The 27,107-nt window shown below is 43.5% G+C and overlaps 1 protein-coding gene across 5 annotated transcripts in view; it reads right to left on the minus strand.

Moving 5' to 3' along the window:
- Window positions 1–27,107, minus strand: part of zbtb47b (zinc finger and BTB domain containing 47b) — a 284,439-nt gene that overhangs the window by 91,800 nt on the left and 165,532 nt on the right. For all 5 annotated transcript variants that reach the window (XM_073055030.1, XM_073055029.1, XM_073055031.1 and 2 more), the window contains one exon: window positions 21,703–23,070. In XM_073055030.1, coding sequence (XP_072911131.1) covers window positions 21,703–22,989 — 1,287 coding nt within the window. In that variant the 5' untranslated portion in view covers window positions 22,990–23,070. The remainder of the gene's footprint in view (window positions 1–21,702; window positions 23,071–27,107) is intronic.

Genomic DNA, 27,107 nt, shown 5'->3' on the forward strand with positions numbered 1-27,107 from the left:
TCGTACGTGACACCGAATTGGTTGGCTGAAGAGCAAAAAGCACCACACAGAAATGAACATGGCACCCTCCATCTGTGCACCAGATTTGAGAACAAAGGGAACCTAGGACCCTGGCAAAATGTGTCTACGAGAGGACTCTGGCCAGTGGTTGAATAGGTCAATGAGGCAACTTTTGAAGAGTTGAAAAAAAAGACAGAACTAAAAACAAAAGCAGAGAAAAGCAAGATTCATAGAGAACATAGAGCACTGTACAGGCCCTTTGGCCCATAATGTTGTGCTGACCTTTTAATTTACTCTCATACATGGCTCTCCATTTTTCTATCATCCATGTACCTATCTAAGAATTTGCAAGCAATGCACACAGTGCTGGAGGAACTCAGCAGGCCAGGCAGAATCTATGAAAAAGAGTACAGACAAGGTTTCGGGTGATGGAAAGGTAATGAGAGAAGGTGGGAGAGGGAAATGGGAATGGGGTTGGTGGAGGGGGGTGGGGGTATTACCGGAAGTTTGAGGAATCGACGTTCATGCCATCAGGGTGGAGGCTACCCAGATGGAATATAAGCTGTTACTCCTCCAACCTGAGTGTGACCCTATTGCAACAGCAGAAGAGGCCATGAAGGAGCAACACCTTATATTCTGTCTGGGTAACCTCCAACCTGATGACATGAACATCAATTTCTCGAACTTCCAGTAATGCCCCCACCTCCTTCACCATTCCCCATTCCCTCTCTCACCTTATCTCCTTTCCTGCCTATCGCCTCCCTCTGGTGCTCCTCCCCTTCCCTTTCTTCCATGGCCTTCTGTCCTCTCCTATTAGATTCCCCCTTCTCCATCCCTGTATCTCTTTCACCAATCAACTTCCCAGCTATTTACTTCATCTCCTCCACCTCCCAGTTTCACCTATCACCCTATGGCTCTTCCTTCCCTCACCTTCTTATTCTGACTCATCCTCTTTTCTCCAGTCCCAACGAAGGGTCTCTACCCAAAACATCGACTCTATGCTTTTCCATAGACGCTGCCTGGCCTGCTGAGTTCCTCCAGCATTTTGTGTATGTTGCTTGGATGTCCAGCATCAGCAGATTTTCTCTTGTTTATGAAGAAAGCTTCTTGGATGCCTGTTGTATATCTGCTTCAACTACCACCCTCAGCAGGGCAATCCATGAACCCACCACTCTATGTAAATAAACCCAATTCTGACAGCCCTCACTACACCTTACAGTTAAGACCCCTTGTATTAGTCATTTTCACCCTGGGAAAAGTCTTTGGCTGTCTACTCAAACTATGCCTTTTATCATCTTGTTTACCTCTATCAAGTCAGCTTTCATTGTCATTCACTCCAAGGAGAAAAGCTTTAGCTTGCTCAACCTATCCTCACAAGACATTCTCTTTAGTCTGGGCAACTTCCTGGTTAATCTCCCCTGTACCCTCACTAAAGTTTTAACATCCTTCTTATAATGAGGCAACCAAAGCTGAACACAATACTCCAAGTACGGTCTAGCTAGTTTTATAGAGTTGCAACATTACCTCACGGCTCTGGACTTCGATCCCCTGACTAAGGTGGCCAACATATCATATGCCTTCTTAATAACCCTATCGACTTTCACTGTATATTTTGCAAGGATGAAGGTGAAATAAAAGCAGAAAATACCGCAAGTACTCAGACATTCAGGTCACATCAGTGGGAAGAGAAAGTCTAAGTTTTAGGTTGGAAACCCTTCATCAGAATTGAGGAGACAGGGGAAGCGTAAGCTTCTCTGATAGCCAGAAGAGACACAAGAGACTGCAGATCAGTTTTGCCACTTGGCGAACTTATAGATGGTGTATGAGCTGCACCTAGCCATACAGCCATGAGTGTAGAGTTGAACGGCAGGCTAAGCACACATCCTGTGGTGATTGCCAGACATCTTATTTCCAATCTGCACTGACTGCCTGAAGAAAGCAGCATCCATCATTAAGGACCTTCACCATTTGGGACATACCCTCTTCTCATTGCTACCATCGAGGAAGTTCAGGAGTGTGAATACGCACACTCAATGTTCTAGGCATAGCTCCTTACTCTCCGTCATCAGATTTCCAAATGGACCGTGAAATCGTAAACACTACCTCATTTTTTGCTGTCTTCTTTGGGTACACTTTTAAAATATTTCTTACTGTGACTTTCAGTAACTTTTTTTAAAACGTACTGCAGCCAACACATTTTATGACATGTCAGTGATAATAAACCTGGATCTGAGATGCTTGAATTTGGAGCACCAATCTGCTGGGAGAACTTAATGAACCAAGCAGCATCTGTGGGATGAGAAAAATTGTTGAGCTTTCATGTCAAAACCCTGTACGAGTGTTTAATTCCATTCTTCCCACAGAAGCTATGTGACCCGCTGAGTTCTTCTTAAAGTTACTTCTTAAAGAGCCACTTTAATTCCCCATCCAATTCCCATTCTGAACTGTCACAACGAGGCCCAATTCAAACTTGAGGCACATCAACTCATTTACTATCTGGAGTCAATAGTGAATTTTACAACTTCAGATAACATGATTTTTTGATCAGTACTGGTCACCTATCTGTAATATTAGCTCAGCTTGCTTCCTCCTCCCCCCACCCGACTTTCCTTTCTCCACCTGCCCCCCCCCCCCCCCACAGAGATTGAAGGACATTTTACCCTGACATGCTGGATTTGTCCTGCTACTCTGTAGTTTGCAATGTCCATATTCATTTCACTAATTTATTTTATTTAGAGATGCAGCACAGTAATAGGGCCTTCTGGCCCAATGAGCTTGCACCACCCATGGGTGTAATTCTGCCTTTATTTTCACTCCTTAACTGCTTCCAATCATACACCAACCACATTAACATTCTTTGCAGTTTATCCCCAGGTTTAACCCAGTTTTACCCTACCAGAGACAATCCCTCTCCCCACCAGAAACCCCGAGTCTGTTTCTCGCCCCACAGATGCTGCCTGACATGTTGAGTGTTTCCATCATTTTCTGCTTTCGGTTTAGATTCCCTGCACTGGAGATTTTTTTTTTCATTTTCACAAGGATGATGTTATTTTCTTAAAACAACGATAGAGCAAAAGTGAGAAGGAAAAGAACAAAGAAAGCTTGTTAAGTGCTTAACAGGGCTGTCCTTCGTTACACTTCAGCAAAAAATCCAAATAACAACTTGGTTTCAATGTTCTAGCTTGACAATCCCACTTCAATGTCACAACCTCTGGGGACAAGCAATACAAAACTGCAATCTGAATACTGAAACTTAGGAATCTATTCAATGTTTGAAAAGCTATTAGAATAGTACATAATAAAAAAATTGCAGGGACCCAATGAGTGTCATAGAGAGGTGAAATGCAAGCAAGCTTCTTGCACTGTGGTTGGGGGAAGACTACAATTAGAGGTCATGGGTAAAGAGTGAAAGGACAAATGTTTAGGGGGAACTTCTTCACTCAGAGGGTAATGAGAGTGTGGAACGAGCTGCCAGCGGAAGTGGTGAATGTGGATTTGATTTCAACATTTAAGATAAATTTGCATAGGTACATGGATGGAAGAGATCCGGGGGGCTACAGTCCTATGGGACTAGGCAAATTAATAGTTTGGTATGTACCAGATGGGCTGCAGAGCCTGTTTCTGTGCTGTAGTACTCTATGACTCATTGGCTCAAAAATGCTATAGTTAATTTGTTGACCTCTGTACTTTATCCCCCTAGGTTCTTGCCAACTGAGTGAAATAAAAGGAAGACCGAACCCAGGGGAAAGTGAGTGAAGGTCAATAATGTGAGGACATAAAATGAGCATGTGTCTATCATTCACTGTAGATAGGCCTCAAATGTCCAATGAAACCACAATGAGTACAATTCTTATCTCCACATCCAAAATCCATAGGACATAAAAACTTTCAATTCCTTTTTTCTCTTAAGTGTGGTAAACCAAGGTATATATGTCATGGTGAGTAACAAGAGTATCCTATGAAATTAAGGAGAAATTAATGCTTCTTTGAAAGCACAGCAAGATGACATAATTATGTACTACATCAAGATGTTTATATTCTAAAATGAATAATATAAACAGCAATATTCTTAGCTCTAGCCTTCAACAAGCTGCCAATTTGGACTGGTCCCAGGACATAGTGTAGCAGAGACCTTGAACAATCCTAAACAAAATGTGTCCATAAGTTTATTTTGAAATAAACCTTCATTTCTGGCTGATTAAAGGTGGTTTATTACACAGATCCGACAATTCAGAATGTGTCCTTGAACTGATAGGAACGTAACACTGAGGGTTGAAGGGCCTGCACCTGTACTATTCTATGTGTCAGAGTATTCCAGTAGATAGACCATTCACTGAGAACCTCTGGAAGGTACATGGACCAAATTACAGGTTTTCTCCCCAAAATTCTGCAGATCATACAGAAGGGAAAGAGAAAAGGGAAACCATGATGTCTAAATATCAGCAGCACTCATCAAAATCTTCCTCATCTCTAACCATCACACAATGCATCAGATATATTGCAAAGATAGCAGATAGGAGGCCATAAGATATAGAACTGTACAACGCGGTATAGGCCCTTCCGTCCATGATGTTGTGCTGAACTTTTAATCTACTCCGCGGTCAATCTAACCTTTCCCTCCTACAGAACCTCCCATTTTTCTATCACCCATATGCCTATCTAAAAGAATTATTAAACATCCTTAGTCTATCTGCCTCTACCACCACCTCTAGCAGTGTATTCCACTCACCCACCTCTGCCCGTGCAAAAAACCTCTCTCTGACATCTCTGTACTTTCCTACAATCACGTTAAAATTATCCACTTTGTATTAACTATTTCCACCATTGGAAAAAGTCTTCTTGATCTTTGCCTCTTATAATCTTACACATATCTCATCCTTGTTCACTTCAAAATGAAAAGCCCCAGTTCATACAACCTATCCAAAGACATGCTCTCTAATGCAGGCAGCATCCTGGTAAACTTCTTCTGCACCCCTTTGGCCCATCTAGTTTGCTCTACCATTCAATCAAGGCTGATTTTTTCCCCCAACCCCATTCAGTGAATTACAAAAGTGCCAACTTCAACATTCTCTCAGCCAAATTATAAATTTTTCAATGCAAATTTATAATTTGATCAGTGTTAGTGATTTTTTCCAGATGAATTTCATATAGAAACATAGAAAACCTACAGCACAATACAGGCCCTTCGGCCCACAAAGTTGTGCCGAAAATGTTCCTACCTTAGAAATTACTAGGCTTACCCATAGCCCTCTATTTTTCTAAGTTCCATGTACCTCTCCAAAGGTCTCTTAAAAAACCCTATCGTATCCACCTCCACTACTGTTGCTGGCAGCCCATTCCACGCACTCACCACTCTCTGAGTAAAAAACTTACCCCTGACATCTCCTCTGTACCTACTCCCCAGCACCTTAAACCTGTGTCCTCTTGTGGCAACCATTTCAGCCCTGGGTAAAAGCCTCGGACTATCCACACGATCAATGCCTCTCATCATCTTATACACCTCTATCAGGTCACCTCTCATCCTCCATCGCTCCAAGGAGAAAAGGCCAAGTTCACTCAACCTATTCTCATAAGGCATGTTCCCCAATCCAGGCAACATCCTTGTAAATCTTCTCTGCACCCTTTCTATGGCTTCCACACCCTTCCTGTAGTGAGGCGACCAGAACTCAGCACAGTATAGCTGCAACATTACCTCCTAGCTCCTAAATTCAATTCCACGATGAATGAAGGCCAATACACTGTATGCCTTCTTAACCACAGAGTCAACCTGCGCATAGACCTTCAAGCATCCTATGGACTCGGACCCCGAGATCCCTCTGATCCTCCACACTGCCAAGAATCTTACCATTAATACTATATTCTGCCATCATATTTGACCTACCAAAATGAACCACTTCACACCTATCTGGGGTGAGCTCCAACTGCCACTTCTCAGCTCAGTTTTGCATCCTATCAATGTCCCGCTGTAACCTCTGACAGCCCTCCACACTATCCACAACACCTCCAACCTTTGTGTCATCAGCAAACTGACTAACCCATCCCTCCATTTCCTCATCCAGGTCATTTATAAACATCACGAAGAATAAGGGTCCCAGAACAGATCCCTGAGGCACTCCACTGGTGACTGACCTCCATGCAGAATATGACAACCACTCTTTGCCTTCTGTGGGCAAGCCAGTTCTGGATCCACAAAGCAATATCCCCATGCCTCCTTACTTTCTCAATAAGCCTTGCATGGGGTACCTTATCAAATGCCTTGCTGAAATCTGAAATCATGTGCTGCGTCCTAGGCAAAGTTGTTTAGAAGCTCAGTGAAGACACCTAGCACTGAGTCATAGAGACCACAACTGCACACAATACTCCAAATTTGGCCTCATTAATGTCTTGTACAATTTCAACATAACATCTCAATAATCTTGCACTCAAGTGCTCTGATTTATGAAGGCCAATGTGCCAAAAGCTTCCTCTATGACTCTGTCTACCTGACACCATTTCTGTCAATGCACAGCTATTTCTGTTGCTAAAATGTCTATCTAATGTCATCTACTGGATAAGTAGAAGTTCCCTCTAGAAGATAAAAGACAATATGTTTCGAACACAGAGCAGTACAGCATAAGAATAGGCTCTCCAGACCATGATATCAGCATTGAACACAATACAGAATTAAACTAAGTCTCTTTTGCCTGTACATGATCCGGATCCCTCATTCCCTGCATACTCATGTGTCTATCCAACAGTCTCTTAAACACCATTATCATATTCACTTTCACCACAATCCCTGGCAACCTGTTCCAGGCACCTGCCACACTCAGTAAAAAAAAACCTTGTCCTGTGCATCTCTTTAAACTTTCTCCCTCTCACTTTAAATAACATTTCAACAGACAAAAAATGCTTAAGGAACTCAGCAGCTAGACAGCATCTATGGAAATTAATAAACAGTTAACGTTTTGAGCCAAGACCTTTCTTCAGGACATTTCCATGGATGCTGCCTGACAGGCTGAAATCCTCCAGCATCTTGTGCATGTTGCTCTGTATTTCCAACATCTGCAAAATAAGATTCTGACTGTCTACCCTTTCAATGCCCTTTATACATTTTATAAGTTTCTATCAGGCTCTGATGTCCCAGTAAAAGCAGCTCAAGTTTGTCCAATCCCTCTAATCCAGGCAACATCATACTGAACCTTTCCTTTATTCTTTCCAAAAGTTCCACATCCTTCCTGAGGAACACACACAAAGTGCTGGAGGAACTCAGCAGGTCAGACAGCTGCTAAGGAGTGGAATAACTATCAACATTTCGGTACGAGACTCTTCTTCAGCAGTGACAAGGAAGGGGAAGAAGACCATTCCTGTTTGAACACTGGTACAAACACCTTTAACCACCTGCACATTGATTCTACTTCTCCTCTTGGCAACATGCAAAACTGAAAGAGAGTCTGCAACGTGGGTTTGAGACTAAAGATAAACATGGGGAACACAAGGAACAGGCCATTTTGGCTTCTTGCGCCTGTTCCGCCATTCAAGACTATAGTGACTGATATTTAGTCTCAGCACTTCTTTCCTGCACTAACCAAATCCCTTGGGTTGCAAAGATAAGAATAGGAACAGTAGCAGGAAACACAGATTTAGCATCTCAGATTTTATACCCTCACCGTGCTGCTACTATCTCCATATTCTTCTGCCTCAGCACATTCTGGGGATACCCTCAACAATGCCTTTTGTTTCTGATCTACTTCCTTGGTTCTAAACCCCTAAACGCAATCATAAACAACGTGGCCCATGGTATAATTTGTAACTATTTTCACAGCCGTTTACTATACTGGTATCTATTGACCAACACAAACTCACCAGATGCAACACACAAAGTGCTAGAGGAACATCAGCAGGTCAGGCAGCATCTATGCAGAGGAACAGTCAACATTTTGGGCTGAGATCCTTCATCAGGACTCATACTTAACTTGCTGAATTCTGGATTTCCAGCAGCTGCAGAATCTCCTTTGTTTATGACTTGCTGGTTCAAAGATAACTGCAGCCTCAGTTTTCAAATTTTTATCCTCACCTGTAAATCCCTCAGCTCCACAAGCCCCTTTCGTCTTCTAACTTCTCAAGGCTTTGCTAATTGGACTTGATTGTCCTCTATAATCTTTCCATCACTGGCAGCTACGCATCATGTAAATGCCCAAGTTCTTAATCGTTATTTTATTTAGAGATACAACATGGTTAACGGGCCTTTCTGGTCCAATTACAGCCACAATACCAATTAATTCAATCATCTGTACGTCTTTGGAATGTTGGAGGAAATGAGAGCACCAAGGGGAAAACACAACATAGTCGTGGAGAGAATGTACAATCTCCTTACAGAAAGTGGCAGAATTGAACCAGGGTCACTGGCACTGTAATAGCATTATGCTAACCACTACAAAATCTCTCCTCCTTCTTCAATACATTCCCTGCAATTACTCTAGTTGTCCAAGGTTTTAGAGATCTGCCCCAATATAATCTTATAGCTTCACATGAAATTTTATATCCATGAGGGTTCTGTGTAGTATCGTAGAATGTTTCACTTTGTTACAAAAGAACCACAGAAATATACATTCAGTGGCCACTTTATTAGGTGCAAGAATGGAACCCAGAGTGGTCTTCTCCTTCTGTAGCCCCTCCTCTTCTGCACAGCACTGTTGTAATGTGTGGTTATTTGAGTTACTGACCCCTTCCGATCAGCTTGAACCAGTCTGGCCATTCTTCTCTGATCTCTCTCATTAACAAGACATTTTTGCCCACAGAAATGCCACTCGCTGGATGTTCTTTTTTTTTTTGCACCATTCCCTGTAAACTCTGGAGCAGGGGTTCTCAACCTGGGATCCACGGACCCTTCAGTTAAGGATAGGGGACCATGGCATAGAAAAAGGGTTGAGAAACCCTGCTCTAGTGCCTGTCGTACATGAAAATCCCAGGAGATCTGTAGTTTCTGGGATACTCAAACCACCCCATCTGGCACCAGCAATCAGTCCACAGTCAAAGTCACTTAAGTCACTTTTCTTCCCCATTCTAGTCTTTGTTCTGAACAACAACTGAACCTCTTGACCATATCTGCATGCTTTTATGCATTGAATTGCTGTCACATGTTTGGCTGGTTAGGTATTTGCATTTATGAATGGGTGTACAGGTGTACCTAAAAATGTGCACACAGAGTGGATGCTGTCATTATGTATATAATTCTACAATTTCCAATAGCTTTGTTGAATATATATTTTAGGGTTTTCTGTTTATCCCATGATCATCTTGTGGGTTCCCATTTGATAATATCAGATGTGTGGGATGGATGAAGATGGATGAGAGGGTTTGGCTGGAGAGAAATCTAACTGGAAGGAAGAAAGGATAGCAGAAACACTCATTTCCTCTGATTAAACTAAAAAGACCAACATTTGTACTCCATACACTGATGAGACAGACAACAATAACAATATTCAGGGAATAAATCTCATTTTTTCCCCACATTTTCTTATGTTGTAGGAAGCAGCCATTTAGGTCAGAGTCTATAGTGGTTCCCAGTCCCACCATGCCTCTGATTTTTCTGTGTCCTGTTCTGGATGACACATCCACCAATTCAATCTTCATTTTGCCACCCATTAATACCAGGGATCATTTACAATAACCAATTAAGCTATCAACAACCATCTGTGGAATGTGAAAAGAAACTGGAGGACCTTTAATATAATCACACACGCAGTCACAGACGCCACTACGGGCAGTCCCAATCCTGGCTGCTAGAGGGGGAGGGCTGGGCATGACATTAGCAACCACATCTCGTAAACACCTTGAGCTATGGAAAGACCAACATAAGCTCCAAAGACCTCATCCCTGGGACAGGAATGATCTTCGAAGATGGGCTACACCTGGGAACAACTTGAAACACTGGCCCAGGACAGAAGAGTATGGTGAACGGCTGTCAGTGTCCTATGCCCCAGTAGGGGTGATAGGCTTAAACTTTAAAACACACCGCAACAGGGGGAACATGTAAACTCCACACAGAAAGCACCAGGGTCAGAATTGGGGAAAAAACTGGAGGAATCTAGCATCAGGTCTGATGCAGGACCATGGCCTTAAACACTGACCCTCCCCTTTGCTTGTACTGATGCTGCTAACCCACTGAGTTCCTCCAACAGCTAGTCTTGTGCTCCAGATTCCAATGCCTGCAGTCTCAAAGTTCAAAATAAATTTATTAGCCAAGTATGTATATGCCACCATATGCAACACTGAGACTCATTTTCTTGCATGCACACACAGTAAATCCAAGAAACACAATAGAATCAATGAAAGATTGCACCCAATAAGATGGACATACAACCAATGTGCAAGGGACAACAAACTGCAAATACAAAAGAAAAATAATAATAAACAATAAATATTGATTATATGAGTCGGAGAGTCCTTGAAAGTAACTCCGTAGGTTATGGGAACAGTTGCGTGAAATTATTCCCACAGGTTCAAGAGCCTGATGATTGAGGGGTAATAACTGTTCCTGAACCTGGGTGGTGTGGGTCCTGAGGCTCCTTTATCTTCTTCCTTATGGCAGCAGCGAGAAGAGAGCATGGCCTGGATGGTGGGAGGCCTTGATGATGGATTCAACTTTCCTGCCACAGCTCACCATGTAGATGTGTTAAATGGTGGGGAGGGCATTACTTGCAATGGACTGAGCTGTATACAACAACTTTTTGTAGGATTTTCTGTTCAAGGCATTGATGTTTCCATACTAGGCCATGATGCAACCAGTCAATATACTCTCCCCCGCACATCTATGGAAGTTTGTCACAGTTTTAGATGTCATGCCGAATCTTTGCAAATTTCTAAGGAAGTAGAGGCGTTGCCATGCTTTCTTCATAATTGCACTTAAGAGTACATATTGGGCCCAGGGCAGGTCCTCCAAAATGATAACACCAATGAATTTAAAGTTGCTCAGCCTCTCCACCTCTAATCCTGTGATGGGGACTGGCTCATGGCCCTCCAGCTTCCTTCTCGTCAATAATCACTTGGGTCTGTGCCCATAGGACACTCAAAGCTGCTGTGCAGGTTGACAGTGTTGTTAAGAAGGCTTATGGTGTGTTGGCATTCATCAACTGTAGGACTGAATTCAAGAACCGTGAGTATACAAGACCTTGGTCAGACCCCACTTGGAGTACTGTGTTCAGTTTTGGTCACCTCACTACAGGGAGGATGTGGATACTATAGAGAGAGTGCTGAGGAGATTTACAAGGATATTGCCTGGATTGGGGAGCATGCTTTATGAGAATAGGTTCAGTGAACTTGGCCTTTTCTCCCTGGAGCGAAGGAGGATGAGAGGTGAATTGATGAGAGGTGTATAAGATGATGAGGGGCATTTTCCCCAGGGCTGAAATAGCTAACACAAGGGGGCATAGTTTTAAGGTGCTTGGAATTAGGTACCGAGATGTCAGGGTAGGTTTTTCCACAGAGTGGTGGGTGTGTGGAATGCACTGCCAGTGTGGGCAGTGGAAGCAGACAAAACAGGGTGTTTTAATAGCCTCTTAAATAGTTACATGGGGCTTAGAAAAATAGAGGGTTATGCGCGAGGGAAATTCTAGGCAGTTTCTAGAGTAGGTCACATGATCAGCACAACATTGTGGGCCGAAGGGCCTGTGATATGCTGTAGATTTCTATGTTCTATCAGCTCCTTGATCTTCTTGACATTGAGAGAGAGGCTTTTGTGGCACCACTAAGCCAGATTTTCAATCTGTTGATGTTTATATGCTGATTCATCACTACCTTTGATTCAGCTGACAGTAGTGTCATCAGCAACCTTAAATATGGCATTGGAGCTGTGTGTAGCCTCACAGTCATAAGTATAAAGCAAGTAGAGCATGGGGCTAAGTACACAGTGTGTAAGTGGCTAAGTGTGCTGTAGCTGTGCTGATGGGTGACAATGGAGGTGATGTTACTGCCAATCCAAACTGACTAGGGCCAGCGAATGAGGAAATCGAGGATCCAATTGTACAAGGAAGTATTGAGTCCACGCACTTGAAGCTTATTGATTAGTTTTAAGGAGATGATGGTATTGAAAGCTGAGTATCCTGATGGATGCATCTTAGTTGTCCCGATGTACAGTAAAGAGTCAATGCGATGGCACCAGCTGTGGACCTGTTGCGCTGGTAAGCAAATTGGACCACATCCAAGATGCTTCTCTGGCAGGAGTTAATGTGCTTCAACACCAACCTGTTAGAGCAGTTCATCACTGTGGGTGTAAGTGCCATTGGACAATAATCATTGGGGTAAGTTACTACATTCTTCATAGGCACCGGTATAATTGAAACTGCTTGGAGTAGGTGGGGACCTCAGACTGCTGAAGAGGTTAAAGATATCAGTAAACACTCCAACTGGTTGATCAGCACAGGTCTTTAGTACACAGTCAGGTACCCCAATTGAGCCCGATGCTTTCCATAGGGTCATCCTCTTGAAGTATGTTCCCACATAGGGCTCAGAGACTGAAATCACAGGGTCATCAGGGGAGTTTATGAAGGTTCCTCCATGTTTTGATGGTCAGAGAGCACAAAAGGCATTGTGCAAATCTCTTGTTGTCACTATGTTGCTTGGTTCCACTTAGTAGGAACTGATAACATTTAAGCCCTGCCACAGTTGTTAAGCATCTTTTAGTAATTCAAGTTTGGTCCAGAATTGCCACTCTGCATGTGAGACAGCTTTCCAGAGATCATACCTGGACCTCTTGTATCTTACTTAACCACCAGACCAGAATGCCACTGATCTGGCTCTCAGCAGATTGCAAATCCCATAGTTGATCCAGGACTTCAGGTTGGGAAAGACTGTATGATCTTGTGTGGACACACTTGTCTAATAGTCTCTTGTGTCTTCAGCATCAAACCCAAGCTGTTGAAGCTGTGAGACACAGCACTACCTGACAAGATACTTGCAAACAGAACTGTTTTTTTAACAATTCTTCCACAAGAATTGAAAGTTTACCGTCATATTGGAGGCTTAGTCATACCATCCCACATAACAAAACAAAAACTGAATCTGGCCTGTATTCCATTCAGCATGGAGGATGGTTAATGGAATTGAAATTTGGGTCTGCAAATATAAAAAGACCAGAAGACATAAGAGCAGAATCAAGCCATCTGGCCCATTGAGCCTGCTCTGCTATTCAATCATGCTTACTTTCTGTCCCCCAGTCTTTCATACCAAAATAATCAAGTACCTATCAGATGGTGGAGGGTATCTGGAACGAACTGCCAAAGGAGGCAATGGAGGCAGATAGAATTACAACATTTAAAAAGCTTTTGGACAGGTACTTAGATGAAAAAGACATGGAGAATATGGGTCTAATGCAGACAAATGGGACTAGTAGACAGGCAGAGTCTGCATGGACACAGTGAGTTTCTGTACTACGAGGTAATGACACAGCTTTATAAAACATTGCTTGGACTACAGCTGAATTATTACACAGAAAATGCTGACAGAACACAGCTAGTCAGGCAGCGTTATGGAGAAGAATGAACAGTTGACATTTCTGGTTGCAACCCTTCATAAGAACTGGAGTATTGTACACAGTTCTGGCCACCACAGTATAGAAATAAACCCAAGCAATTCCTGTCATAACAAAGTGGTACATTAATTTCAAAAATCATCAATTGTCATTTAAACAAAACAGTCTCTGTTGCTTTTAATACACTGTAAACATAAAATATTCTGCAGATTTTGGAAATCTTTTACCTTGATTCTTGATAAGTCCATGACTTCAACCTCATCTTGCCTCACAGAAATGATTTCTTCCATCTTGACTCAATTGACTTCCTTGGGTCTCAGTACTGTCATTGAGTCATAGAGTACTATAGCACAGTAACAGGCCCTTTGCTCTACCTAGTCCATACCGAACTGTTATTCCACCTAGACCCATTGACCCGCACCTGGACCATAGCTTTCCATACCTCTCCCATCCACGTACATGCAAATTCTCTGAAATAACTGGCAGCTCATTCCACACTTGCATCACCCTCTCAGTGATGAAGTTCTCCTAAGGTTCCCCATAAATATTTCACCTTTAACCTATGCCCTCTAGTTTTAGTCTCTCTCAATCTCAGTGGACCTCTCATTGAACTGAACAAGTTAAACTTGACTCAGCCTGAAATGTTGACTGTTTATTCACTTCCATAGATACTGCCTGACCTGCTGAGTTCCTCCAGCATTTTGTGTGTGTGCTGCCCTGGTTTTCCACCATCTGCACAATCTCATGAGTTTAAGATTAGCCACCATTCCATTGCGTTTTTCACTCCACATAATTGGTAATGTTTCATCTATTTTAGTTAGATATTTTTTTCTTTTGTCTTGAGCTCTCATTCTGTCCCTATCTCCCTTCCTTCTTCTCTGCAACTTAAACCACACTCATTTTCCCACTTTTCCAGTTCTAATGAAAGATCAGGACCTGAAATGTCGCCTCAGATTTTCTCTCTCTGGATGCTGCCTGACATTCTGATTTTGGTGCAGGATTTCCAGAATCTGCAGGTTTCTACTGAGGGCTCTGCTGAATCTACACAGGAATGACAGGTTTAGCCTGTGCTCATGTTCTCACTTCATACCCTTTACCTGATGCATCTTCCCCACACCTATAACCCGATAGCTTGTACTCTTTTTGCTTCCCCCACAACCTTATTCTGCCCCACTTCCTTTCCTTCAGACATAGGAGCAGAATAATGCCAATTAGCTCATAGAGTCTGCTCTGTCATTTCATCATGGCTGATCCATTTCCCTCTCCTCCTGCCTTTTCCCAATAACCTTTCACACCCTGACTAATCAAGAACCTACTAACATCTGCCACAAGTACATCTAATGACTTGGCTTCCACAGCCACCTCTGGCAATGAATTCCATAGATTCACCACCCTCTGTCTAAAGAAATTTATCCTGATCTCCGTTCTCAATGGATGTCCTTCTATTCTGAGGCTGTGTCCTCTGACCCTAGACTCTCCCACCACAAGAAATATTGTCTGCACATCCACTCTATCTCGGCCTTCTAAATTCCAGCGATTAAAAGCCCGCAGCCATTGTTCGCTCCTCATACGATAAGCCTTTCATTTCCAGAATCATTCTTGAGAACCTCCTCTGAAACTTCTCCAACGTTAGTTCATTCTTTCTTAAATAACTGCTCATAATACTCTAAGTGAGGCCTCACCAGTACCTTATAAAGCCTTAGCAATGGCATCCTTGCTTTTATGGTCTAGTCCCCTTGAAATGAAAGCCAATGTTGCACTTGCCTTCCTCACACCAACTCAACCTGTAAACTGCACAAGGTTTCCCAAGTCCCTTTGCAACTTGGATTTTTGAATTTTCTTCACATTCAGAAAATAGCCCATGCTTTTATTCTTCTATCAAAATGCAGTAGCATACACATTCCAACACTGTATTCCATCTGCTGCTTCTTTGCCATTTTCCTAATCTAAGTCCTTCTACAGCCTCCCTGCCTCCTCAACATTACCTGCCCCTCCACCTACCTTCGTATCGTCTGTAAACTTGGCCACAAAGCCATCAAGTCTGTCATCCAAATCACTGACATACAAGTGGTCTCAACACTGACCCCTGTCGAACACCCCTTGTCACTAGAGGCCAAGCAGAAAAGGCTCCCTTTATTCCCAACTCTTTGCCTCCTGCTTGTCAGGCAATGCTCTATCAATTCTAGTATCTTTCCGATAAAGGGATTGTTACTCTGCTGTAGTGCTCTTTTGACTCAATGACAATAGAGTGCCAAGGGAGTCAACTGAGTCAAGATGGAAGAAATAAGTTCAGTGAGGCAAGATTATCTTTCTCTCCTTCTGTTCTTATTTGTTTATTTTTCATCTGTTAGGGCACAGCAGTGCAGTGAGAATGGCTCCGGGGCAGTGTTTTGTGCTGTGTGTGAGAAGTGGGAAGTCTGAGAGACCCCCAGTCTCTCAGATAAACACCTCTGCACCAGCTGCAGCTCTTGAGAGAACGTATTAAGGAACTGGAGCTGCAGCTAGAAGGCCTTCAACTCGTACGGGAGAATGAGGAGGTAATAGACAGGAGCTACAGGGAGATTGCAGGAGACAGGTAACTGGGAGACTGTTGGGGGAACGTGGGGAAATGCACAGCCAGTGCAGAGTGGCCATTCAGCTGTCCCCTCCATAAGTATACAACTTCAGAAACTGTTGGGAGCTGGGTGTGGGGGGGGCATAGTGGCCAGGTCTCTGACAATGAGTCTGGTGCTCTGGCTGAGAAGAGCAGAGAGGAGAAAAGGACTGCATAGTCAGAGGAACAGAAATGAGATTCTGTGCTGCGATATAAACACCCAGATGTTACGTTGCCTCCCAGGTGCCAGGATCAGGGATGTCTCAGATCAGGTCCATGGCATTCTCAAGGGAGTCTGTGAGCAGCCAGAAGTCTTGGTACATATTGGCACCAATGGCACAGGTAGACATAGAGAGATTTTAGTGAGTTAGGTAAAAAGCTGAAAAGCAGGACCTCCACGATAGTAATCTCGGGATTACTGCTTGTGCCACACAGCAGTGAGGGTAAGAATGGTGTGACTTGGCAGGAGAATTCATGGCTGAAGAACTGGTGGAGGGAACAACGATTCAGATTTATGGATCATTGCAATCTCTTCTGGGGAAGGTACGACCTGTAGAAAAGGGACGGGTTACACATGAACCCACTGAGGTCCAGTATCATAGAAACATAGAAAACCTACAGCACAATACAGGCCCTTCAGCCCACAAAGATGTGCCAAACATGTACTTACTTTAGAAATTACCTAGGGTTACCCATAGCCCTCTATTTTTCTAAACTCCATTACCTATCCAGGAGTCTCTTAAAAGACCCTATTGTATCTGCCTCCACCGTCGCCAGCAGCCCATTCCATGCACTCACTACTCTCTGCATAAAAAACTTACCCCTGACATCTCCTCTGTACCTACTCCCCAGCACCTTAAAACTGTGCTCTTTCATGCTAGCCATTTCAGCCCTGGGAAAAGCCTCTAACTATCCACATAATCAATGCCTCTCATAATCTTATACACCTCTATCAGGTCACCTCTTATCCTCTGTCACTCCAAGGAGAAAAAGCCAAGTTCACATCATTGTAAATCAGTTCACTCAACCTATTCTCATAAGGCATGCTCCCCAATCCAGACAACATCCTTGTAAATCTCCTCTGCAACCTTTCTATAGTTTCCATATCCTTCCTGTAGTGAGGTGACCAAAACTGAGCACAGTACTCCAAGTGGGGTCTGACCAGGTTCCTATATAGCTGCAACATTACCTCTCAGCTCTTAAACTCAATCCCACGGTTGATGAAGGCCAATACACCATACACCTTCTTAACCACAGAGTGAACCTACACAGCTGCTTTGAGTGTCCTATGGACTCAGACTCCCTCTGATCCTCCACACTGCCAAGAGTCTTACCATTAATACTGTATTCTGCCATCATATTTGACCTACCAAAATGAACCACTTCACACTTATCTAGGTTGAACTCCATCTGCCACTTCTCAGCCCAGTTTTGCATCCTGTCAATGTCCCGCTGTAACCTCTGACAGCCCTCCACACTATCGACAACACCTCCAACCTTTGTGTCATCAGCAAACTGACTAACCCATCCCTCCATTTCCTCATCCAGGTCATTTATAAACATCATGAAGAATAAGGGTCCCAGAACAGATCCCTGTGGCACTCCACTGGTGACCGACCTCCATGCAGATTATGACCCATCTACAACTACTCTTTGCCTTCTGTGGGCAAGGCAGTTCTGGATCCACAACGCAATGCCCCCTTGGACCCAATGCCTCTTTACTTTCTCAATAAGCCTTGCATGGGGTACCTTATCAAATACCTTGCTGAAATCCATATACATATGCTCTTCCTTCATCAATGTGTTTAGTTACATCCTCAAAAAATTCAATCAGGCTCGTAAGGCACGACCTGCCCTTGACAAAGCCATGCTGACTATTCCGAATCATATTATACCTCTCCAAGTGTTCAGAAATCCTGCCTCTCAGGATCTTCTCCATCAACTTACCAACCACTGAAGTAAGACTCACTGGTCTATAATTTCGTGGGCTATCTCTACTCCCTTTCTTGAATAAAGGAACAACATTCGCAACCCTCCAATCCTCCAAAACCTCTCCCATCCCCACTGATGATGCAAAGATCATTGCCAGGGGCTCAGCAATCTCCTCCCTCACCTCCCGCAGTAGCCTGGGGTGCATCTCATCTGGTCCTGGCGACTTATCCAACTTGATGCTTTCCAAAAGCTACAGTACATCATTCTTCCTTAATATCTACATGTTCAAGATTTTCAGTCTGCTGAAAGTCATCACTACAATCACTAAGATCCTTTTCCATAGTGAATACTGAAGTAAAGTATTCACTAAGTACCTCTGCTATTTCCTCCGGTTCCATACACACTTTCCCACTGTCACACTTGATAGGTCCTATTCTTTCACGTATTATCCTCTTGCTCTTCACATACTTGTAGAATGCCTTAGGGTTTTCCTTAATTCTGCCCGCCAAGGCCTTCTCATGGCCCCTTCTGGCTCTCCTAATTTCCTTCTTAAACTCCTTTCTATTAACCTTATAATCTTCTAGATCTCTAACATTACCTAGCTCTCCGAACTTTTTGTAAGCTTTTCTTTTCTTCTTGACTAGTTTTATTACAGCCTTTGTACACCACAATACCTGTACCCTAACATAACTTCCCTGTCTCATTGGAAAGTACCTATACAGAACTCCCACACAAATATCCCCTGAATATTTGCCATATTTCTTCCGTACTTTTCCCTGAGAACATCTGTTTCCAATTTAAGCCTCCAATTTCCTGCCTGATAGCCTCATAATTCCCCTTACTCCAATTAAACACTTCTCTAACTTGTCTGTTCCTATCTCTCTCTCCAATGCTATTGTAGACAGATTTATGATCACTATCTCCAAAAAGCTCTCCCACTGAGATAGCGGACACCTGACCAGGTTCATTTCCTAATACCAAATCAAGTACAGTCTCTCCTCTCGTAGGCTTATCTACATATTGTGTCAAGAAACCTTCCTGAACACACCGAACAAACTCTACCCCATCTAAACCCCTTGCTCTAGGGAGATGCCAATCGATATTTGGGAAATTAAAATCTCCTATCACGACAACTCTGTTATTACACCTTTCCAGGATCTGTTTCCCTATCTGCTTCTCCATATCCCTGTTATTATTGGGCGGCCTATAAAAAACACCCAGTAAAGTTATTGACCCCTTCCTGTTCCTATTTTCCACCCACAGAGATGCCGTAGACAATCCCTCCATGGCGTCCACCTTTTCTGCAACCGTGACACTATCTCCGATCAACAGTGCCATGCCCCCACCTCTTTTGCCTCCCTCCCTGTCCTTTCTGAAACATCTGAAACCCAGCACATGAAGTAACCATTCCTGTCCTTGAGCCATCCAAGTCTCTGTAATGACCACCACATCATATCTCCAAGTACTGATCCATGCTCTAAGCTCATCTGCTTTGTTCACAACACTCCCTCTTGCTCTGTCTACAAGCTTTCTCTATTTGTGAGCCAACCTCCTATTCCCCAGTCTCTTCAGTTCTGTTCCTACCCCCCAACAATTCTAGTTTAAACTCTCCCCAGTAGCCTCAGCAAATCTCCCCGCCAGGATATTGGTCCCCCTGGGATTCAAGTGCAACCCGTCCTTTCTGTACAGGTCACACCTGCCTCAGAAGAGGTCCCAATAATCCAGAAATCTGAATCCCTGCCCCCTGCTCCAATCCCTCAGCCATGTATTTATCCTCCACCTCATTCTATTCCTATTCTCACTGTCGCGTGGCACACGCAGTAATCCCGACATTACCATCTTTGTGGTCCTGCTTCTCAACTTCCTTCCTAACTCCTTGTAGGCTTTTTTTTAAGACCTCTTCTCTTTTCCTACCTATGTCATTGGTACCAATATGTAGCACGAGCTCTGGCTGTTCTCCCTTCCACCACAGGACATCTTGGACACAATCCGAAACATACTGAACCCTGGCACCTGGGAGGCAAACTACCATCTGAGTTTCTTTCCTGCATCCACTGAGTCCACTGTCTGACCCCTTAACCATAGAGTCCCCTATCACTACTGCCTTCTTCTTCCTTTCCCTACCCTTCTGAGCCACAGGGCCAGACTCTGTGCCAGAGGCACGGCCACTGCCGCTTCCCCCAGGTAAGCTGTCCCCCCCAGCAGTAGTCAAACAGGAGTACTTATGGTCAAGGGGTACAGCCACAGGGGTACTCTCTAGTACCAGACTCTTCTCATTCCCCCTCCTGACTGTGACCCATTTGTCTGTCTCCCGTGGCCCTGATGTGACCACCTGCCTATAACTCCTTTCTATCACTTCCTCGCTCTCCCTGATCAGGCAAAGATCATCGAGCTGCATCTTCAGTTCCCTAACTCGGTCCCTGAGGAGCTGTAGCTCAACGCACCGGGTGCAGGTATGGCCGTCCGGGAGGTTGGGAGACTCCAGGACCCCCCACATCTGACACCAAGCACAGAAATCTGGCCTCACACACATACTACCTCCTTTCCGCAAATAACACAGTTAAACCTACCTTGCCTCATCCTGTTTCCACCTAAGCCTGTTCAGCCAAAGCCCTATCACTCTGCTGCCTTTCACACTGCTGCCCGCTGGATACGGCGGTCTTCTTTTTTGTGTTGTATCTTATAGTTTTTTGTGTTATTTATTTAACTGGGTTGTCTATCTAGTTTCAGGACTTATGTGAAGATCTGATCACAAATTAGCTCAAATAATGCAAAAATAGAGAAAATTGTACAGTGTTCACAAACTTTCTAGCACCACTGTATTTATCAGTGGATATAGACCTAAGGCAGGAAATAAGATTTCACATACAGATCTGATGTCTATTTTGAATATAACATACTGTGAGACAGTGGTCTATTTCTCAAATTATCCTTCACACACACCAGCCATCATTACTGTTCCACTATGTACAATGGTTAACCAAGCTCCAACATAAGACCGCAAGACAGAGGAGCAGAATCAGGCCATTCAGCCCATTGAGTATGCTCTGTCATTCAATCATGGCTGATTTATAACCTCTCTCAACTCCATTCTCCTGCCTTCTCCCCATGACCTTTGACACCCTTGCTAATCAATAACCTATCAATCTGTTTTAAATTTATCCAATGATTATAATTTCTCACTCTTGCAGTAAAAACTTCAAAAATTGACTTCACACCTTGTCCTTTCTTTAACGCCAAAATAATTGTTGAATGGTTAAGTTGATCTACCAATGTCTTATCTCAGGTGATATCATATTCAAAGATTACTGCTGTCACTGGATTTTCACCAAAGTGCATAAATACAAATAAAGACAAATGTTGTAGTGTTTAGATACCACGAGCAAACACAACTTGAACAAAATAGTTGAAGCGTTACCACTTTGGCAAGACACAATAGCACAGAATCTGTACGGCAGCCAAAAAGAAAAACAGTGCATATTCATTAGCTGCCAATTCCTTAACGTGATATATTGCTAAATATCCTAAGCACATCAGAGACCAGATTGCCAAATCTAGTACTATATCAGTCTCAGAAGACTAAACTGAAAATAAATGGACGAGTTAACTCTCAACCTGGGTGATGAGGCATTATTTAGATTGCAAACAACGAGAACGAGTGACATACCTGAATACTTTTCTCACAGTCAGTCTGGTGATGTAGTGATAGCTCACTCTCCAGTACAAATCTCTTGCCACACTTGTCACAGATCTGCATGCGGCTGTGTGTGACATTCATGTGCTTTTCTAGATACCAACGGTTATTGAAGACCCGGGGGCACTTTTTGCAGGGAAAGTTCTGCTTCTCCTCAATTTTCACCTTCTGATTTGAGCTATCGGAATCCTTCTTTCGCTTCCTACCTCGAGTGGTTGCTTCTGGTTTGGCCCGTCTCCGTGACCTACTGGAAGCTGCTGGAGTCGCCTCTTTAGAGGCAGTCGAAGCTCTTGCTGCTCTTCTCGGAGCTTGGCCACTTTCAGTCTTAACTTCTGGAGTTTCAGAATTATCATCTTCATTTACATCTTCTTCACTCTCCTCTACATCCTCATCATCTTCCTCACTGACTTCTTCTTCATCCTCCTCTTCATCCGCATCGTCTTCATCGTCATCCTCATCTTCATCGTCGTCCTCTTCATCATCCTCTTCCTCCTCTTCATCCTCCTCCTCTTCGGGACACCTTCCCAAAACAGCAGTGGCCTCTGAAGGTGAAGACATTCCTTCGGCGCCTTTAGAAACATTCAGAGTCTGGTTGTTGAGATTAACCTCAACGATGATCTGCTCCCTATTGTAGGAGCTCCGGCTATCAGAGTCATCGTCCATCTCCGTGTCGCCTTCGATCTTGCACACTGCTTGGCTATCATTCTCCTCCTTGTAATATTGCTGCTTCTGCTGCAGAGGTGAGTGCTGCTTCCCTGTATTGTCCTCCACACGTACCGAGTACGGGTTGTTACCCTCACGGGCGTAGATCTTGGGATGCGAATCCACCTCCTGTTTGATCTCACGGTAAAACTGCGAGCCGAGAGGATTGCTGTGGCTTTCCTGTTTCGACATGTCGCTCACCACTGTTGTCAAATTTAAGGATCGGCTGTCTATTAACTCTTGACAGGAAGTGGCAATATCGTTCATCTGTAGAACTGCAGCCGCATTCAGCACATCCTGCACATTGCAGGCATTTACCAGCAGCTTTGAAGTGTAGATGAAGTTAAGGATCTGCTGGAACCCTTGCGACGTCAGTGCCTCCAGTGAAAGTTCGACACGTTGCAGCTGCTTATTTTGCGTGAAGAGGGAATGAAAGAACTGGCTGTAGGCCGCGAGGACCCCCTTGTGAGCGGGGAATGTGTTCTTCTGCCGCACCAACACAATGTCTACGTCACACAGGTCTGGCTGAAATAGGCGCTGCTCGTTCAATCTGTCCATCAAACAAGTGAAGTGGAGGGCAACATCCTCCACCAGAGAATACTCAGTGGAAGGGTAGTCAGTGGTCTTTTCAACTATCAGCTGGAAGAGAAAGGAAAACAAAAATCAGGTCAAAATGTTGCATACGGACAACACCGAGTGCACTGGGAAAAGGGTTTCTTTTCAACCCATAAATCCAGGCAGCTAAAAGCAACATAAAATGTGAGCACTTCTTTCCAAAACCAACTATTTTAGATAACACGCAGAATTATTCTGAATGTGCACTCAGTGACGACCTGCATATCTACTCATCAGTGCAAATATCTAATCAGCCAATCATGTGGCAGCAACTCAGTGCATTAAAGCAGGCAGACATGGTCAAGAGGTTCAGCTGTTGTTCAGACCAAACATCAGAATGGAGAAGAAATGTGATCTAAGTGACTTTCACCCATGGAATGATTGTTGGTGCCAGACAGGGGTGGTTTGAGCATCTCAGAAACTGACCTCCTGCCATTTTCACGCACAAGTCTCTAGAGTTTACAGAGGACGGTGGGGAGAAACAAAAAAAACATCCAGAGAGCGACAGTTTTGTGGGTGAAAATGCTTTGTTAATGAGAGAGGTCAGTGGAGAATGGCCAGACTGGTTTCAGCTGACAGGAAGGCAACAGTAACTCAAATAACCACGCGTGACAACACATCGAACCTTGAAGTGGATGGGTTACAGCAGCAGCAGATCACGAACATACACTCAGTGTCCACTTTATTAAGTACTAGAGTAAATACTAAAGTGGACACTGAGTGTATATCCATATTGCCTAACAGTTGGATGGTTGTAAAGTAAAGGCTTTGATTTTCTCTTCTTGCTTTCCTCTCCTTAAACCCTGCCACATCCATTCTGCCAACACTTATTGGTGTCCAGTTCTCTGGCTTGGGGTCTGTACTCATTGGAGTTTGGAAGAATGGGGAGGGGGGAACCTCATTGAAACCTACTAAATATTAAAAGGTCTAGATAGAGTCGACGTGAAGAGGATGTTTGCTATAGTGCGAGAAGAAAGGAACAAAGGGCACAGCCTCAGAATACAAAGACATCCCCTTAGAACAGAGATGAGGAGGAATTTCTTTAACCAAAGGGTGGTGACTCCGTGGAATTCATTGTCACAGACAGCTGTGGTGGTCAAGTCACTGAGTATATTTAAAGGGGAGGTTGAAAGGTTAGTGATTAGTAAGGGCATCAAAGGTTACAGGGAGAAGACAGGAGAATGGGCTTGAGAGGGATGATAATTAACCATCACGTACAACAAGCTGGAGGAATTCAGTAGGTCAGGCAGCATCCAAGGACTGATGACTGTTCGTTTCCACGGATGCTGCCCGACCTGCTGAGTTCCTCCAGCTTGTTGCACATGTTGCTTTGACCCCAGCATCTGCAGTGTACTTTGTGTTTATGATAATTAACCATGATGGAATGGCAGAGTAGACTTGATGGGCTGAATAGGCTAATTCTGTTCTTATGTCTTACAGTCTCCACTGTGGCTCCACCACACTGCTTGTATTTCGTAAGGTTCAGTAACTGAGCAGACACCTATCTGTATCCTCACTGACATCAGCTCTGAAAGATCACTGCACAGCCCTTTGAGTCAGTCCTGCAAGGACATTGTCTTTTTTTCAAGCTGTTGGCAAACTGGAAAAGCCACTTAGGGAAGGGGCCAACTTGATGGATTCTGCAGGACTGCACAGGGTCAGCATGGTGGGTGATAAGGTTGGATTTTGCTGGTAGTTGACAATGGGCTGGAGGAGCACAAGGATGAACCAATTACTGAAAGTGGCCATTTGCCCTATACTACCTGATCCCTGCACCGAGGACTCCCTCAATCATCACATGATCCTGTTTCTTTTTAGAAATCTGTGACGTTAATATTGAAGAAACCTGGAAGCATGGTATTGGTCAGAGTACAAAATCTACAAGCCTAATTTCAAGAATAACCAATCAAAATTAATACTTGAAAAATAAGTTGTCCGATCCATTGATTTGTTTAAAGGTGTCCAAAATATTTCAAGAGGAATCAAAAAATCAATAGTAAACACATGTCCAAAACTCCTGCTTCAATAACACTGGAAGAACTGATGGTGGACCTGAGGAGGGCTGAGGCACCAGTGACCCGTTTCCATCCAAGGGGTCAGTGTGGACATGGTGGAGGATTACAAATACCTGGGGATATGAACTGACAATAAACTGGACTGGTCAAAGAACACTGACGCTGTCTACAAGAAGGGTCAGAGCTGTCTCTACTTCCTGAGGAGACTGAGGTCCTTTAACATCTGCCGGACGATGCTGAGGATGTTCTACGAGTCTGTGGTGGCCAGTGCCATCATGTTTGCTGTTGTGTGCTGGGGCAGCAGGCTGAGGGTAGCAGACACCAACAGAATCAACAAACTCATTCGTAAGGTCAGTGATGTTGTGGGGGTGGAACTGGACTCTCTGACGGTGGTGTCTGAAAAGAGGATGCTGTCCAAGATGTATGCCATCTTGGACAATGTCTCCCAACCACTTCATAATGTACTGGTTAAACACGTTCAGCCAGAGACTCATTCCACTGAGATGCAACACTGAGCGTCATAGGAAGTCATTCCTGCCTGTGGCCATCAAACTTTACAACTCCTCCCTCGGAGTGTCAGACACCCTGAGCCAATAGGCTGGTCCTGGACTTATTTCCAGTTGGAATAATTTATTTATTATTATTTAATTATTTATGGTTTTATATTGCTATATTTCTACACTATTCTTGGTTGGTGCGACTGTAACGAAACCCAATTTCTCTCGGGATCAATAAAGTATGTCAGTCTGTCTGTTTGTCTGAACAGGTCTGGTATCTTCCCAAGTTTCCGCATGACAATCCAAATGCTCAGAAAAAAAGCTTCAGCACAAGTCAAGACAACTTCTGCATTTAGAAAAATGTTTACTCTTCAAACTCTGATAACTTCCTCCTGCATCTTTCCTAAAAGAACTCTATATCCCAGAGCAAACACCCCATTTTAACAAACAGTCGAAATGAAGAGTAGACATTTCTTGGGTATAACTGCCACTGAACTGTACACATTAATTCCTGCACTAGTCAGTTCAATCTGATCCCTCGTCAAATGAAGCTCAGACATAAGATTACTGTGTACCACTGTTTGTTCTCAGTTCTGCTGCAGATCCCAGTGGAAACAAACTAAGAGTTATGCTTTCATTTGCACTTCTCTGACAAAGATGCATTGTAGATGTTGAACTGGCCCACCTCTTATCATCGATAACATTTTCATGCGATGGCTTATGCTCAAAGAGTCACAGACTCAGTGTATTCACAAGCAGTATCATGAACACAAGGGACTCTGCAGCTGACAGATATTTTGAGCAACACACACACACACACACAATGAATGAATAGTCAACTGTTTATTTCCCTCCATAGACGCTGCCCGACTTGCTGAACTCCTCCAGCATTCTGTGTGTGTAGCTAACATGAAGAGCAAAGATGGCTTATAAATCAAGAAATTTATCAGCAATTTTTTAAAAATACTTCTTAGAGAAAAGCTTTTTCCAAAAGCTCACTACTGGAAAGTACTATAGGGCTATTAAAATAAAAATTTCACACCATCTTAAAAATTTCTACCACCAGGGAGTTAATCTGATCAACCATTCTAGTTAGCTGCCACCCCCTTCTATCTATTACCTCAGTCACTGCACTGAAAACACTTTAAACCACTTTTTATAAGGCTGTTTATGTTGTATATACAGTACATGCTAGTATTTTTATATTTATGGACATTTAATTCCATATCTATCCTTTATCTTTATTTTTATATAATTCTTTATGATTTGCAATTGTTGAATGTTCCACAACACAAGAAAATCTGCAGATGCAGGAAATCCAGAGCCACACACACACAAATGCTGGACAACTCAGCAGGCCAGGCAGCGTCTATGGAAAAGAGTAAACAGGCGACATTTTGGGCCAAGACCCTTCATCAGGACTGTAAAATGTGTTTGTCTTTTACTGCATGTCCCGCCCTACCAACACACCACAGCAAGTCCCTAAACATGTAAGTATATGTGGTGAATGAAGTTGATCCTTAATCCTTAAAGAATAAAATCAGACATT

The sequence above is a fragment of the Hemitrygon akajei genome, chromosome 8 (assembly GCF_048418815.1).
Source record: "Hemitrygon akajei chromosome 8, sHemAka1.3, whole genome shotgun sequence".
NCBI classification, from domain to species: Eukaryota; Metazoa; Chordata; class Chondrichthyes; order Myliobatiformes; family Dasyatidae; genus Hemitrygon; species Hemitrygon akajei.